At 39.6% G+C, this 18,188-nt stretch overlaps 1 protein-coding gene across 1 annotated transcript in view; it reads right to left on the reverse strand.

Annotated features, from left to right (window-relative positions):
* LOC132398041 (teneurin-1-like) overlaps positions 1-18,188 on the reverse strand; it is a 742,532-nt gene that overhangs the window by 155,237 nt on the left and 569,107 nt on the right. Inside the window, exons 15-17 of the mRNA XM_059976960.1 lie at positions 12,694-12,955; positions 6,733-7,000; positions 5,624-5,767 (exon numbers count right to left, since the gene is read on the reverse strand). Coding sequence (XP_059832943.1) covers positions 5,624-5,767; positions 6,733-7,000; positions 12,694-12,955 — 674 coding nt within the window. The remainder of the gene's footprint in view (positions 1-5,623; positions 5,768-6,732; positions 7,001-12,693; positions 12,956-18,188) is intronic.

Consider the following 18,188-nt stretch of genomic DNA (forward strand, 5'->3'; position numbering starts at 1 on the left):
TAAGCTTTTTAATCTGGCCCGCAGAACTTGATGAAATTATATTAATAAACCTTGTTAACATTTTTTCCCCACAATTCTGGCGTTTTCTCAATAGATGACGCACTCTATATACATTTGTGGTGACCCATTTCCTGGCACATCCGAACCGGCTCACAATTAGCCAGCGTTCCGGCTAAGGGAGATAGCCTGCGGGGATTTGCGAGCACAGAGCTTTGGAGCCTCTGCGCCACGGGGGGCAGGTTGAGGGAGGCTTAAAAGTGAGGCTGGGGATTTCAAATAAAGTTTTTTTCTTCAACTGCAGTTACCAACTCCGTGTTGTAATTTTAGCGCTGCATGTAGCACACCGCTACACATTGACCTTTGTTGAGGTGCAGCGTATTACTCCACATTTGCGCTTTACTCTTTGTACGGCTCGACCTATTTGTGTGAACAGGCGTTCAGCGTCATGAACATCAACAAAGCCAGCCACAGATCCAAGTTAGCTGACCAACAATTCAGATCCATCCTGAGAATCGCCAGAACAAAACTAAATCCAGACTTTGATGCGCTGGCTAAAAAGGGAGACCAACAACACTGTTCCCACTGAAATTAAAAATAAGTTTCTTCGTTGTGTTATGTAAAAAATGCATTTGAAAATATTTTTTTCAATAAGCCTTACATGTTACATGTCATTTCTGTTAAGTGATGGACATGAGTAGAGTGCAGGTGCACGTACGTTCTCAAAATAAAAAATGCGCTCCAGATCAAATAACGCGCTCCGCATACTGGCGCGCTGTCACTGTTCTGTCTTTGTGCTGGTCGTTGTTGAGTTTTGGCACAGGCGACAATTGAATAAGAAGGAGCAGGACAAGTAGACCTGCACCTCCTACCGTTTTTGAAATAAAGACAGTCAGGAGGAGAGTGATGATGATAATATCTTGAAGGATAACAGAATTTTCAGTGCTTTAAAATAATAACTGTTACTATTTAAAAAAGCTGTATTTTATTCATTTAATTTTCAGTGTTTTAAAAGTCATTTCAATAAATAGCTAATTACCATGGGACTTCAAAGACAGATATTTTGTTGTAATGCATTTGTTCATTTTCAATTGAAATTAAAGTACATGTTTTCTACATATCCCATGATATTTTATTTTCTCTTATGAGGTGTATTACCAAAACACTCCGTCCATCTGCTCCTGGTCTGGCCCCTCTGTCAAATTTTAGAACCTTTTGTGGCCCACAAGTCAAAAAGTTTGCCCACCCCTGTTCTAGTGTCAGGGGTCAGAAGTGTGTGAAGTTGGCATTACTTGGGAGAGGGTTCATGGGAGTCTGAAATGTCTGAAGGTAGATAAGTCACCTGAAGTTTGGCAAGAATCACTAGATTCTGGAATTATTCTAGAAGACTGGGAAGTCACAGATATCACGCCACTCTTCAAGAAGGGAGAGAATCTGAAGAAAGGAAATTATAGGCCAGTTAGTCTGACCTCCGTGGTTGAGAATATGTTGGAGCTGATTGTTAAGGATGTGGTTTTGGGTACTTGGAGGCACATGATAAAATAGTCTGTAGTCAGTATGGTTTCCTCAGGGAAAATCTTGCCTGATGCATCTGCTGGAATTCTTTGAAGAAATAACAAGCAAGATAAACAAAGGAGAATCAGTTGATGTTGTGTACTTGGATTTTCAGAAGGCCTTTGACAAGGTGACACACATGAGGCTTCTTAACAAGTTAAGACCCCATGGTATTAGAGGAAGGATACTAACATGGATAAAGCAGTTGCTGATTGGCAGGAGGCAAAAGTTGGGAATAAAGGGAGCCTTTTCTGGTTTGCTGCCAGTGACAAGTGGTGTACCATAGGGTTCTACGTTATATGTCAAATACTTGGATGAAGGAATTGATGGCATTTCGGGATTTATACATTTCTCTGACATTGAATGCATCTTTGAAACATTTGAAACCATTGAAGCATTGTTGCCAAGTTTGTGGACAATGCAGGTATTCTGAGAAAGCAGAGAGGCCTCAAAAAGATGTGGACAAAATAGGAGAATGAGCAAAGTGGCAGATGGAATATAGTGTTGTGAAATGCGTTAGATAGAAGAAATTAAAGGGTAGACTATTTTCTAAATGGAATGAAAATTCAAAAATCTGAGGTGCAAAGGAACTTGGGAAACCTTGTGCAGGATTCCTCAATGGTTAATCTGCAGGTTGAGTCTGCGGTGAGGAAGGCAAATGCAATTTTAACATTCATTTCAAGGGGATTACAATATAAAAGCAAAGAGGTAATGCTGAGACTTTATAAAGCACCAGTAAGGCCTCACTTGGAGTATTGTGAGCAGTTCTGTGCCACATATCTTAAAAAGGATGGGCTGACATTGGAGATGGTTAAAAGACGTCCATGGAAATGATTCCAGGATTGAACAGCTTGTCATATGAAGAGTGTTTGATGGTTTGGGGCCTATATTCACTAGAATTCAGAACAATGAGAGCTGAATGAATGGTGAAAGGCCTTGACATAGTGGATGTAGAGGGGATGTTTCCTATGGTGGGACAATCTAAGACCAGAGGACACAGCCTCAGAATAGAGGGTCATCCTTTTAGAATGCAGATGAGGAAAAATTTATTTATCTAGACAGTAGTGAATCTGTGGAATTCAATGCCACATGTGGCAGTGGGGTTGAAGTCATTATGTATATTTAAGGCAGAGGTTGATAGGTTCTGGATTGATCAGGTGCTGAAGCGATATGGGAAGAAGGGAGGAGATTGGGGCTAAGAAGAAACTAGGATCAGCCATGATGAAATGGCGGAGGTGGCTTGATGGGCCAAATGGCCTAATTCTGCTCCAATATCTTAGGATGTTATATTCATATGGTCTAAAATAAATATTAACAACTATGGGAACTTATTTAAATCATTTAAAACACTCAAACCAGATATGTTTGAAAACACTTCTTATAATCCTCTCAGCTATTTTCTCTAATTGAGAAAAGAAAGGAGACCACCCAGCCCCCTGCTTCAACCACGTGAGTTTAATCGTTTGCAAGTGGTCAGAGTCTTTAGTAAGTGAAGAGGATCTGCTGTAACCTTAAGTTCCGATGGTAATCTCCAAAAGTTGTCAAATATTGGTGCGCCGACAGCAAAACAGCACTGAACAGTTGGTCAAGCTTTGGACTTCCCCGCTTACACAAACACGTGCAGGTTCTGAACTCACTGCACAGAGGACCCGCAGAAGCTCTGCACAAGACGGTCAAAATTTCCCAGCAAATTCGAACCAATAAAAAAATCTCCTCAATGCTCTGACTAAAATTTGGAACCTTATTGTTGTTCTGCAGTCTGTCATTTTTTGAGTATTTTTGCAGTTCATGAAGCCTATTATTAACTTTCCTCTAGTGATGGACTCTGGCATACAACAAACGACAGGCAGAGAGGAATTAGTTGGACTCTGTTCTCTACTTTAGAAGACCTTGTCTTGCAGATGATCTCGTATTCCTATCACATACATACCAGCACCAGCAAGAGAACATTCAGAGCCTGAGCACCTTTGGTGGATTGTTTGGGCTCAGAGTTAGTCAGAGAAAGACTGAGATAATGACCCTCATGAGTCTCTTCCTCCTGTCAAGGCATATGGTATTAACTTACTCAGCACCGGCAGATTCACCTGCCTGGGCAGCCTTATTTGGCAGGATGGTGGAACCTAGGATGACAGTCAGTGGAGACTCAGCAAAGCTAGAAATGTCTCCAGATCAATGAGAAACATATGGGGATCAACATACTACAGTGTCCACACCAAGGTGAAGCTTTACCAGAGCTGTGTTCTGTTGACACTCTTGTATGGATCAGAATGCCGGCACATGACCCTAAGTGATCTTGCCAAGCTGCGACATTCCACATCATGAGCCTCTGGAAGATCCTCCGCATTTTCTGATCAGGAAAGATTTCCAACCACACCATTCTCCTTCAGTTTCACCAAGAGGACATGGCCACAACCATCATGAGGATACACTGAAGATGGGTTTGGCATGTGAGGAGAAGAGAGGCTAACTCTCTCATCAAGACCACATTTCATTGTAACTCTGAAGGGCAGAGGAAATGCGGGAGACCAACAACTTTGTGCTGTACCACGAGGCAGAAATGAAGACGCTGAACCACACTTGGGGCACAATAAAGAAGATGGTTGAGGACAGACAGAGATGGAGGACCGTCATTGCTGCTCCAAATGCCAGCAGAGTAACAGGCAGTAACTTACTCTTCACACAGACACATAAAGAGGTTTGTCAACAAAATAAGTCTGAAGTGCTTCTTTCCCTTGATTTCCTTGATAAGTTAATGGGTTGCTTATTGATTAGCTTCTGGAGAGCAGGATTTCCAATTAACATATTAAGCATGTCTCTTTCTGTTTAACCATTCAAGGTTACAGCAATACTTAAACAAAACCAGAATTTCAGATTCTTGTCATGTAAAACTATCATAGAACAATATGATTGGGACCATATGAAATAACTTTTGGAAGTCATAACAATATCCACAGCATTTTCCTTAACATCAAACACATTCACTTCAATTAAAAATATTCAATTAAACGAGCAAAACATGAAACTTCGCTTTTCCTATCTCTGCTGACACACACCCCCCTCCCAACCTTTGAAAGGAATGATCCATTCACTTATACCGAGGAGGTATTCTTGTGTTCAGCAATTCTTAAAATTCGATGACTGAAGACTGCCAGTTCAACGTCCAATAATATATTAGACAAGAATAAATTAAGAATGAAAAATATAAGCCCGAAATTAAGTAGATGATTTAATAAGGACACCATCACAAGGTTAGAAGAAAAAGTACACAACTCAAAAATATGGTTAGTTATTATTTTTTTTCTCAGAAATTAAGGATGACAAACAGGGTTAAAATCTCTCATGAGTGTACTCAGTTCTGTTAACCAATGGGTACCTAAAGCAGTAATATGGGAATAAGGACTTGTATTTATTTAGTATCTTTCGCTAGCAGAGCATGCTCTCAAGCCCTCTAGCTTAGGTGAGACACTTTTACTTGAGTACTTCAGGGGTTGAGAAGGTTATAAATGGCAAGAACACCATTCTATAAACAAAGTAATAATTATCTTTTTGTGCATTAGTCCTCAAAGTTTATTCTGTTGCCTTTACCTATAGGGACACAGCATCTTGCACATGCTACCTGTCTGTTGTTTTAGGTATGTTTCTTTTTATTGGGAGATTTAAGAGCACATTACCACTGACATTCTGGGATCAGTGATAAACACTGGCATTCCAAGTATGATAATGTTAAATGCTGAGTAAAGCTTGCTCCACCAATCATATGAGTTCGCGTTAACCTTTAAAAGAAGCTTCTCATGTAATTTCTAGCATCAGCTATTCAATCATCTGGCAAAAATAAAAATCCAATGTGCATCAAATGTATAGAACTGTCAGGATTTGGACAAAGATTGTCAAAGAGTTGCATGAGCAGAAAAGAAAGACAATCCTGTCATTTGGATGGCTTGTGTTAGAACGAAGACCTAGAGAGCCTAACAGCATGTCCATGGTTTTTAAATGAGATTTAAAAAATGACAAACATGGTTTGCTCCAAAGTCTGTAATCAATTTAATGTTTACATTGCACAGTAGATACCAACCACTTTGTATGTTCAAGACATGATGCTTGTCCAGAGACCATCCGCCGAGATTGGAGGCATCTTTTTCAAATCCTTGGAGAGTTGCTGTTCTTTTCTCCCAGAGTATCAAATCAGGACAGGTTTCATATTCATAACCCACTGAAACTGAGAAAAAATAAAACAAAACTTCAAATCTCTTCATATAGATATTATACTGTATGCTGAAATAGAGGCATTATATATTTCAATTAAATGTTTTTCAATAATAAATCTGTGGGGGAAAAGCCAATGATCTGTATACTTGATTGTGCCTGTGTCAGTAATCAGATTGCTTCAATTATTGTTGTTAAATATTATATTATTACTATTCCTTATTTCCTTCTTTTTGTATTTTCACTGTTTGTTGTCATTTGTAAACTGGCTATCTACCCTGTTGTTGCAGTCTTTCATTGATTCTCTTATGATTATTCGATTTATTGAGTATGTCCACGAGAAAATGAATCTTGGGGCTGTATGTAGTGATATATACTATCTGTACTTATTGTGTACAGTTCTGATCACCGAACTATAGGAAAGATATCAACAAAATAGAGAGAGTATAGAGAAGATTTACTAGAATGTTACCTGGGTTTCAGCACCTAAGTTACCGAGAAAGGTTGAACAAGTTAGGTCTTTATTCTTTGGAGCGCAGGAGGTTGAGGGGGGACTTGATAGAGGTACTTAAAATTATGAGGGGATAGATAGAGTTGATATGGATAGGCTTTTTCCATTGAGAGTAGTGGAGATTCAAACAAGAGGACATGAGTTGAGAGTCAGGGGGTAAAAGTTTAGGGGTAACACGAGGGGGAATTTCTTTACTCAGAGAGTGGTAGCTGTGTGCAATGAGCTTCCAGTAGAAGTGGCAGGTTCGATATTGTCACTTAAAGTAAAATTGGATAGGTATATGGACAGGAAAGGAATGCAGGGTTATGGGCTGAGTGCAGGTCTGGGTCCAGGTGAGAGTAAGTGTTTGGCACGGACTAGAAGGGCTGAGATGGCCCGTTTCTGTGCTGTTAATTGTTATATAGTTATATGGTTACTCTGATACTAAATTAACTTTGAACTTTTGAGTTTTGATTATAGTAACTTACCCTCTACTTCAGTGAGACCAGAAACTTTCTGCCCGTAAACATCTGTTTTGTTCCATGTGAAAGTATAAGCCAGGTCAGGCCTGGCAGGAAACCATTTCTGGAAGAGTCGACCCTCAATAGCAATGGTAAGATGAACCTTGATTAATCCAGTTGGAATAGAAGAATGAGTCATGATAATCCTCAGTAATGATTTATATCCAGGAGCACGGCTGCTGAGGTAACTGAGCTTCACAAAACTGGCTGGGATAGCAATCTCTTCCTGTACAACCTGGCAAGAAAGGTTAATGTCTTTGAGTTTGAAGTCGTTTTGTAACAGAAACGAAGGATAAACAGTAATGATCCAGCACAAGTAATCTTTTTATTTAATATCATCATTTTCTTTGCAAAAGAGCCTGAAATTCATTTCTACCTTAATTTGATTTCAGATGACTATTAGAATGACAAAAGACAATCTCCTCCTTCTGCTAGTTCAAATCATTCTTTGAAAACTTTAGTTGTGGTTATGGTAAAGTAATGCCTGAAGGATTATTGGATAAATTGCTGGATAAATTTTTTAGGTGCCAGCAAGAATCAATAAACAGTCACAGGTTCATTAAGGACAACTAGCATGGATTTGTTAAGAAAAGATCATGACTGACCAACATAATTGAATTTCTTGGCCATAAATCATTGAAAGTGTCTTAGGTAGATAAGGTAAACGTTAAGTAAGTAGATGAAGTGCTCATCTTTATTGGGTAAGTTACAGAATACAAGAGCAGGGATGTCTAGACATACTGTGAAAAACATCAATTCTAGAATACAGTGTGCAGCTTTGGTCACCACACAACAGAAAGTTTGTGAAAGCAATAGAAATAGAGCAGAGAGACAATAAATCATAAACACCGTGATTCTGCAGATACAAGAACTCTGGAGCGACACACAAAATGTTGGAAGAGCTCAACAGGTCAGGTAGCATCTATGGAGGGGATTAAACAGTCGATATTTTGGGCCGGCCCGGAATATCGACAGTTTATTTCTCTCCATATTAGAGGGTGACAGAGAGGTGTCAGATTTACTTGAGGCCCAGCAAATCAATGTTGCGGGATAAGGTTGTCTGGGATGGTGCTGTTTTATGTAGCAATAAGATAAAAATGAAGTTGAACAGAGGTGCAAAAAATCTATGAGGAGCGAGGATCCCACAAACAGGAAGATATAATTTAGGAGCATTGATTTAAGTTATTTGACAGAAGGATCAGAGAGGAATTATAACTTCCATGGCTGTGTTTCAAGATGCTGAAGTTAAGATTTACTTAACGTCTATTTGTAAACAGGCTGTTTCCTCTGTGGGGAAGTCTAGGCCCGGTGGGCACAGCCTCAAAATAGAGGGATGTCCATTTAGAACAGAGATGAGGAAGAATTTCTTTAGCTAGAGGGTGGTGGATCTGTGGAATTTGTTCCCACAGGCGGCTTTAGAGGCCAGGTCCCTGGGTACATTTATGGCAGTGGTTGATAGGTTCTTGATTATTCAGGGCATGAAATGTTATGGGGGAAGACAGGTAAATGGGGTTGAGAGAGAAAATGGATCAACCATGAGTAAATTCCGGAGTGGACTCGATGGGCCACAAGGCCTAATTCTGCTCCTATGTCTTATTTTTTGACTGGCGTTGACAAGATAGGCTAAATTACCTCCTTCTATATGGTACCTTTCTTATTATTCCAGGATGAAATCCAGGATGAAACCAATACAGGTATCTGTCAGAGGTAAATAGTTAGATGCTTTAATAAAGATATTATAGCAGGATACCCAGCACAAGATTATGAGGGCACATGGATTATTGAAAGCAAAGTCTTGTTTGACCACTTTATTAGTGTTCTTTGAAGAACTAAAATGTCTAGTGATCAAATGAAGACCGGCAGCTAAACAGCTCTGAGATTTCCAGAAGCCATTTGACAAGAAGTCACATGAAATGTTACTGCAGAAAATAAAATGTAGGAGGTGACATATTGGCATTGGTAGAACTGGCAAAGAGGAAGCATGGACCAGGCATAAGCGGGTTGTTTTCTGTTTGACCAGTTGCAACAAATGATGTGCCAGAAGTATTAGCTGACAAGGAAAGATAGGAAAGTAAGTTGTGAAATTAGTGAAAAGAAACAGAAAAGGGACATAAATAACTTAATGACTGAATAAACATCTGGCAAATAGAAGATGTGAGAAGTTGTAGATGTGTTACCAAATAATAATGCTTAATACCTAATTTTGAGAGATTACATAACTCAGAACTAGAATGAACTGAGTCTCCTGGTTTTCGTTTCTTATCTGCCATGTCAGAGTATGATGTAGGTGATCATGGTATTTCCATGACCACGATCGTTCTAGGCAAATTTTTTCTACAGAAGTGGTTTGCCATTGCCTTCTTCTGGGCAGTGTCTTTACAAGATTGGTGACCCCAGTCATTATCAATAATCTTTAGAGACTGTCTGCAGGGTGTCGGTGGTCGCATAGCCAGGACTTAAGGTATGCACCATCTGCTTCTATGGCTTCATGTGACCAATGATCAGGCAGGGCGGGAGGGTAGTAGGGAGGGAGCTAAACAAGGGTGACCTGCAGACTAGCCTTACACCTCCTTTGGTAGAGACATATCTCCACACTACCATCGGATCTCTTCGTGCATGATTCACAAAAACCCAATACACGATAAATTGAGAAACTGAATAGAATGTTATTGTTTATTATGAGGGGAATTGAATGCAACAAAAAGGAGGCCATGTTTCAATAAAAACCATACCTGATGCATGAATACAGAATTCACCTCCTTATTTATGAATGGAGGTCAATGCATTGGAAATAGCGGGGAAATTTACTAAAACCAATATTGGGAAAGAAAAGATTTTCCAATAAGAAAGGAGTGGACAGACATGGCTTGTATGCATTGACATTTAGAAGAGTAAGAGCTTGAATTGCCTGTCCTAAATGGGCCTAAGTAGTTTTGACAGGGTGTATATGGAGAGGATGCTTCTTCTTGTGAGAGATTCTGGAACAAAAGATCAGTGTTCAAAAGCATGGTATCACCTACTTAAGACAGAGAAGAGGAAAAACTTTGAAACACTTTTCCTCAAAGGGCAGTGAAGTAGAGTGTTTTAATATTTAGATAGATAGATAGATAGATAGAAGGATTCTTGGCAAGAACTAGGTTCCTGATAAGCAATGGTTAAGGTTACTGCAGATGGACAGGAATGCAAACTTGAGGTTACAAATGAAATTAATGATGATCTTGTTAGGCTTTGCAGGAGTCAGCTTAAACCATGTCATCAAGTTTGCATCAACAACAATGATAAATTGGAGTGCAGAGAGGAAGGGGAGTGGCTGGTGGACTAGTGTGAGAAAAACAGCCTAAGTCCAAATGTGGAGAGCACCAAGGAAATCATTGTGGACTTCAGAAAGGTGCAGATGAATTACCCACCTCTGTGATTACGTAGCTCCTCCGTAGAGAGAGTTAAATGCACCGAGTTCCCGTGAGTTCACTTCATAGTTGACCTCATCTCATCCCTTATTATCACCTTCCTGAACAAAAAAACTCTGTCTCCACTTCTGAAGGAGATTGAAGCAAGTGAGTCTCTCCCACCCCCACCACCAACACCCCATATTAACTGAATTTTATAGGAGCACCATTGAGAGCATTTTGACAAGTTGCATCTCCAACTGGTATGGGAGCACCCGAACATTGCACTGGAAGTCTCCACCAAGGACTGTGAGAATGGCTGAGAGGATCATATGGGTTTCCCTTACCATCCATCGGGGACATTTATCAGAGGCACTACGTACGTAGGACTCTTAGTATTATTAAGGATCCCACCCATCCATTCAGCCTCCTCTTTGACTTCCTGCCAACAGGCAAGAGACACTAATGCATAAAAACAAGAATGGTCAGGATGGTAAACAGATTTGTCCCTAGACTATAAGGCTTCTGAACTCCCTACAATATTACATTTGAAGTGTCACTGGTTAATCTGTTCTGTACCTTATAATATTTAATTTATGCACTTTATTTTGTTTATTATGTGTAATCCATCTGTAGATTTTATCTTTACTTTCATAAGCTATTATGTGATGTGCGTTATGTATACTACAGTGCTTTATACCCTGGTTCGGAGAAATGTTGCCTCGTTTGACAATATACATGTATATAGTCAAATGACTATAAACCTGACTTGACTTGAAGTGTCGGAGCAGGCTGAAGGGGCTCAATGACTTTCTCCTGCTCCTAATTCATATGTTCATACTTTCTCGATTTAGCATCAGCTGGTAAATTTACTCAGACTGACCATAATTTTGGTGTTGTTTAAAATATTACACCAAGTGTGTGCTCATGCAGTTGTGAATCACATCAATGGGGTAGAGTGAGCTTTATACTGCATGCATCTTTATGAGTTCTGTACGTTCTTGCTCCTAGCACCCAGGTGGACATATTTCACCTTGTTGTTTTTAGTAAATAACACTACTTTATTTCTGGAAGTCTTTTTCCTTGAAGTTAATGGCGATGAATTTTGGAAAAGAAGGGCAACACACAACAGCTGCCAATTTGTGCATTCGGCCTTCCGTTGGTAAATTAGTTACGTCTCAGTATTAATGCATTTCACATTATGCAAGAAATACATAAAATAGATTGACCATTTCAGATCAAGTTACTCCAAGTTACACCCTGAAATAATGGCTACACATGTGATCAATTCCTCATCAAATGAGTTCTAACAATTACCTTTTGAATATTTACTCCCTAAAATGTGGGGCTATTTTTTGAGTATGTCCAGCTTCTGTCCCTTCCAGTTTTGGAGAGAAACTATTTAAAATGATATATATCAGTCCTTACTGGTTTGCTGAAAGCAATTCTACTTTATCAGCTGTAAAGGGCACAATTTCAGTTGAATTGCAAGAGAAATGAGCATATTTATGGGCTGGAAATAATAAATTAGTGCTTGTGATCAAGGAATTGACATATTCAGATTAATCATTGAATACACTGAACTCTGCAAATCCCATATGGTCTGATGTCAATTAACTTTGATGGCTGTAAACCAGTGATCAGTCGAAAATGTTTAAGTGCCAAAGTCTATGGGCATCCCAATGCACAAGGCTTTCGGTGAAGCTTAACCGGTAAAGGTTACTCAGTATAATACAGTATACTGAGTATAAGCAGGTTTTTATGCTGTTTTGATAAATATGACAGCATTAGAAGTTGGAGCTCAGGATTATCTCCCAATCAATAGGATGAATTCCATTCCCTGGAACAAATCCGCACCTCCAGGTTCCATGAATAAGCCGGACCTAGTAGTGGTGCTGCTTATTCATGAGTGAAATGGAAGCTCCCATAAATTAATATTTCCACATTCAAAAGACGACATTAATGAGTGTGCAATTGTGCTTTACAAAAATGAACAGATGATTGTTATTTGCATCAGCACTGAAAATAATCATACTTCAGCTCTATTGTCAGAAGCCATAGAGAGTAGGCTCTGAGACTAAACTCTTCCTGTTAGTTATATTACTTTTAGAGTGGATTCTACCACTAGAATTCATAACTTGTACATGAGAAAATAATAATGATAAAATAATGATTCGTTGTATGGCTGATCCAGCTCAAACATGAATCAGTATATCATTCAGTATATAGAAGGTAAAGGTCTCCATGGCTTTATTATAAGCATAATCGTATTTTGATGGTTCTATATTCCACATTGCTTGCAGTAAGAAAATGGAATATTTTTTCCAGCAGATGAATGAATGCTTTGAAGAACAATATTAATAAAGGATCTAGTACCATTAGTGCTAGCTGATATTAGTATCGAAAGGCAATTCTTCTTTTTGCATCAACATTCATTATTTTAATTTCATAAATATTTTAATATTGTAATAAGGTTTATATCCCAATAAGTGCAAAGGCAAAACTATGTTTTTACACCAAAACATGAAATAGCTGTCCCTACTTGTATTTCCGGGATGGCCGGTCCTCTCTGTGGACAAGATCCTGTAAACGTGGTCAGGGGCGAAGGAAGTACAATTGGATTCAGAGTAGAAAAGCTTCTGAGGTCACAGAGAGGAGGATTAGATTTTACTCTTTTCATGATGACTTTATCCATGACAACAAATTTGTTCCATGGCAACCAGAGAGTGCGGTTTTCAGTGATGAAGGGAGCACGCTCGAAGACTAGTGTGACAGAGATTCCTCCAATTGCTACGAGATCAAAACTGGTAACAAAGAAAGAAAGAATTACAAATAAATAAATGTTAAGAAGTTGAAATTGGATCAGACTTTGATCTAAATGTAATCTGAGTATCAGGTTTGACATAAATTACATTTTGAAGGATGATTACCATCTAAACCAGCTTTGAACACATTCGAAGTTAGCCTTTGATTGTAAGTTGTACTCCTTGTGGAGTATTATTCCACATCAAAAGTTTTACATTCCTTTAAGCTTATCGTATTAATTTAGGAATATCTGAAATGTCTGGTCTTATGCTTTGTACTTTGAAAGAAATTGAGAAAAAGTTATTTTTTTCCTTCAGTATGGAACATGTGCAATTTGTAAATATGAATTTGGTAGTAATAAAAAACAGATTTTCAATTTATCATGACACATCAAAGATTCAAAGTATATTTACTATCAAAGTATGTATACAGTATACGTCTCTGAGATTCGTCCTCCAGCAGATAGTCACGAAACAATGAAACACCATGGAACCCATTCGAAGAAAACATCAAACACCCAATGCATGAAAATAAAGAACAAATCAGGCAAAGGGCAAAAAACAAACAAATAACACACAGAATATAAAACATCAAACTGTAGAGTCATTGAAATGGTCTAAGAATGTTCAGTTTAGTTCAGTTCAATTCAGTCCCTTTATGTATCATTCACTGCAGGCTGCAGCGCCAGTCCATCCTGAAGCACCTCAATCAAATTGCACAAATTAGTATAAAAAAGAGTAATCAAGATTCAGCAATGCTTGTAACATGAACTGTAGATTCTTCCAAAAACAAGTCCACAGCCACTAGTCACATTGATCTAATCTTGCAGCACGCCACCCAAAACTCGTGCACCTTCCTCTGGCAAAGGAAAACTGGACAAACACAGGTAGATGGCATTGAACATCCACTTGCCTTCCGCTCTCATCCTCATTGAATTCAATCTTGCTTAGGGCTTTAATTGGTGAGAAGTAATGGAGCCATTCATGGGTTTGCACTCTGCCTTTAGGTGCACGCTCTGCTCTTAACCTGGCCGAAATCACCCAGATACATCAAAAGCACAAGATCGCTCAGTTGGTCCATAATCAAAATGTAAATTGCGGCCTCCAATTGCACACAGTTAGGCAGTAGAAGCATATTTAAAAGAAGAAGTTTTGCGAACTGCCTGCAGGATGTTGTCATTGGTCACATTGGTTGCTGATACCATCTTGAAGATCACCTACCAGTACAGAAGCTACTTAACCAATTTTATTAAGTTAATCATAAAATATATTGTATTCTAGATTCTGTTAACCTTTCAAGGTAGTCATTCTGTCAGAAAGAACCATTATAACAGAAATAGGTAGATGAACAACTGGGGGTTAATTATTGTAGTTTTATACGGTGTAAATTTGTCAGCTAAATTCATTTTAATTAGATATAAATTTTGTTAGATTAAAATTCTTATGGCTCATTAAGAACAAAACTAACCAGCATGATAGTTGGATTTATCTCACTCAACTTAGAGGGATGCTTCTCACAAACAGCTCAAATGAGGTTAGAAACTAAAGGCAGAAATGCAAGGAACATTTAAGGCATAGTGTAAATGAATGCAGACTTTCTGTTTGGATTCTCATAATCATCTGTTTTACTCCTGTCATGGAGTGCATCCAGAGAAGATTTTAATATTTTTGCCATTGAGCTAAGAATGAAACCTGAAGCAAAATGTCTGTTCTATATTGATAGACTAATAAGGAACCACCTGTTGTGCAGGTTTCCTGAAGGTGACATTGGACTGGTGTTGAAGGCTGCATTTCAGCTGTATATCAACTTTATCTCAGATATCCTGAGAATATTATCATTAATAATAATAATAATAATAATAATAAGTAGTAGTACTTTATTGACCCCAAGTGGGAGATTCCACCCAGATAGGTTGTGTAAAATCCAACTGCTCTGATGACAGCTTTTCAGTGGAAGGTCTGGCTCAATCCAATGGATTCCAGGTAACTGGGCCATTGGTTAATCCAGAGGAATTCTTAAAGAACAAAAACTGAATCAAGAAAATAACCAGGATTCCTTTCATTTACATGGAACAATAAGCTGCTTAGTTGGCAGGAGACTGTTGCCGAATAGTTTCCAACTAGAATGTGGAGCGTGCACTTGTGTGGCCATTAGACACTACATTGTGCTTAGAGCAATCAGTTAACATGTGTTTGATAATAGACAATAGACAATAGGTGCAGGAGTAGGCCATTCGGCCCTTCAAACCAGCACTGCCATTCAATGTGATCATGGCTGATCATCCACAACCAGTAACCTGTTCCTGACTTCTCCCCAGACCCCTTGACTCCACTATCTTTAAGAGCTCTATTTAACTCTTTCTTGAAAGTATCCAGAGAATTGGCCTCCACTGCCTTCTGAGACAGAGCATTCCAAAGATCCACAACTCTCTGGGTAAAAAATTTTCCTGAACATTCTAAATGGCCTACCCTTTATTCTTTAATTCAAACTCACCATCTCAGCTGGTGATGAGAGGGCATACAGAAGCGAGATATGCCAATTAGTGGATTGTTGTCTCAGCAACAACCTGGCACTCAACATCAGTAAGATGAAACACCATCTGAGATTATGTTCAAAAAGCAGTGATTTTTGTCACTGATGGTTGGTGAGAAATAAACAGTAAGACAAATCAGAATTGTTTTGCTCACTGCAGTGTCAAGCATTTCAGAATCAGAATCAGGTTTATTATCATAGGCACTTGTCATGAAATTTGTTAACTTAGTAGCAGCACAATGTAATAGATGAGTACACAAAAAGAAAAAAATAAGTAAAGCAATTACAGTAAATATATATATGTATATTAAATAGATTAAAATTAGTGCAAATTTTTTTTAAAAAACAAAATAATATTCATGGGTTCAATGTCCATTTAGGAATCATATGGCAGAGAGGAAGAAGCTGCTGCTGATTACTGAGTGTGTACCTCCTTCCTGACAGTAATAATGAGAAGAGGGCATGTCCTGGATGACAAGGGTCCCTAATAATAGATGTCACCTTTCTGAGCCACCGCTTCTTGAAGATGTCTTGGATACTTTGGAGGCTAGTGCACAAGATGGACTGACTAATTTTACAACTTTCTGTAGCTTCTTTCAGTCTTGTGCAGCGCACCTCCCATACCAGACAGTGATGCAACCTGTCAGAATGCTCTCCACATGATACCTAAAACACACAGATGACAAACCAAATCTCTTCAAGCTCCTAATGAAATATAGCCACAGTCTTGCCTTCTTCATAGCTGCATCGATATGTTGGGACCAGGTTAGATCCTCAGAGATCTTGTCATGCAGGAACTCAAAGTTGCTCACTCTCTCCACTTCTGATCCTTCTATTAGGATTGGATTGTGTTCCCTCGTCTTACTCTTCCTAAAGTCCACAATCAGCTCTTTGTCTTACTGATGTTGAGTGCCAGGTTGTTGCTGCGACACCACCCCACTAACTGGCATATCTCGCTCCTGTATGCCCTCTTGTCACCATCTGAGATTCTACCAACAATGGTTTGTATCATCAGTAAATTTATAGATGGTATTTGAGCTATGCCTAGCCACATAATCATGGGTATAGAGGGTAGAGCAGTGGGCTAAGCACATCCCTTATCAAGGAGGAATGACTAGTGGTGTTCCGCAGGGGTCAGTGCTGGGACCACTTCTTTTTATGCTGTTTATAAATAATTTAGATGATGGAATCCAGAGGCAGAAGACCAGGAAAGCACCAGGCCCAGATGGTGTGTCGCCCTCCTGCCTGAAGACCTGTGCTGATCAGCTGGCCCCCATCTACACACAGATCTTCAATAGATCACTGGAGCTGTGTGAAGTCCCTCATTGCTTCAAGTGCTCCATTACCATTCCAGTCCCAAAGAAACCCACTATCAAGGGACTAAATGATTACAGGCCTGTTGCTTTGACATCTGTGGTCATGAAGTCCTTTGAGAGACTTTTGTTGGCTCACCTGAAGGACATCATAGGTCCCCTGCTGGACCCCTTGCAAATCGGGCAAATAGGTCAGTGGATGATGCAGTCAACATAGGACTGCATTACATTCTACAACACCTCGACAACCCAGGAACTTCTGTGAGGGTCTTGTTTGTTGACTTCAGCTCGGCGTTTAACACCATCGTCTCAGAAATCCTCCACTCCAAACTCACCCAGTTTACTGTCTCCCCTGCCATCTGTCAGTGGATCACAAGCTTCCTGACTGACAGGGTGCAGTAAGTGATGCTGGGGAGCATCATCTCTAGCACCCGGACAATCAGTACCGGTGCCCCCCAGGGATGTGTGCTCTCCTCACTGCTCTTCTCCCTTTACACTAGTGACTGCACCTCACAGGATCCATCTGTTAAGCTCCTGAAGTTTGCAGACGACACAACTGTCATTGGCCTTATCCGAGACGGTGATGAGTCTAGATACAGACGGGAGGTGAAACGGCTGGCCCTCTGGTGTGGTCAAAACAATCTGGAGCTAAGTACGCTCAAGACTGTGGAGATGACAGTGGACCTCAGGAGGAGCCCCCCAATACTCCCCCCACTCACTATACTCAACAGTATTGTGTCTGCTGTGGAGACCTTCAGATTTCTGGGTGTCACAATCTCCCAGGACCTGAAGTGGACACCCAACATGGACACTCTTATCAAAAAGGCTCAGCAGAGGTTGTATTTCCTACGTCGACTCAGGAAGTACAACCTGCCTCAGTTGCTGCTGATTCAATTCTATTCAGGAATAATCCAGTCTGTTCTCTGTTCGTCCATCACTGTCTGGTTTGGATCAGCTACCAAACAAGACAAGAATAGACTCCAAAGAACTGTCAAGGCTACGGAAAAGATTATTGGTGTGAAGCTGCCCTCGATCCAGGACTTATATGCATCTAGAGTCAGGAAGCGAGCAAGCAGCATTATTGTAGACCCATCACACCCTGGTCATCACCTGTTCCAACTCCTTCCTTCTGGTAGGCGCTTTAGATCACTGCATGTCAGGGCAAATAGGTACAAGAACAGTTTCTTTTCGTATGCCATCAGTCTTATGAACACTTGAATTTTAGACTATTATAAATCAAGTCCACTTGTACATTCAATGAGGTGGACCTCATTGTATATAGTTTATGATTATTTGCACTATTGTTTTTGTTTGCTTTTAATTCTGTAGAGAGAGAGCTCAGGGAAACCGGCATCAAATTCCCTGTATGTGTCCTCATACTTGGCGA

This window comes from Hypanus sabinus, chromosome 8 (genome assembly GCF_030144855.1).
Source record: "Hypanus sabinus isolate sHypSab1 chromosome 8, sHypSab1.hap1, whole genome shotgun sequence".
NCBI classification, from domain to species: Eukaryota; Metazoa; Chordata; class Chondrichthyes; order Myliobatiformes; family Dasyatidae; genus Hypanus; species Hypanus sabinus.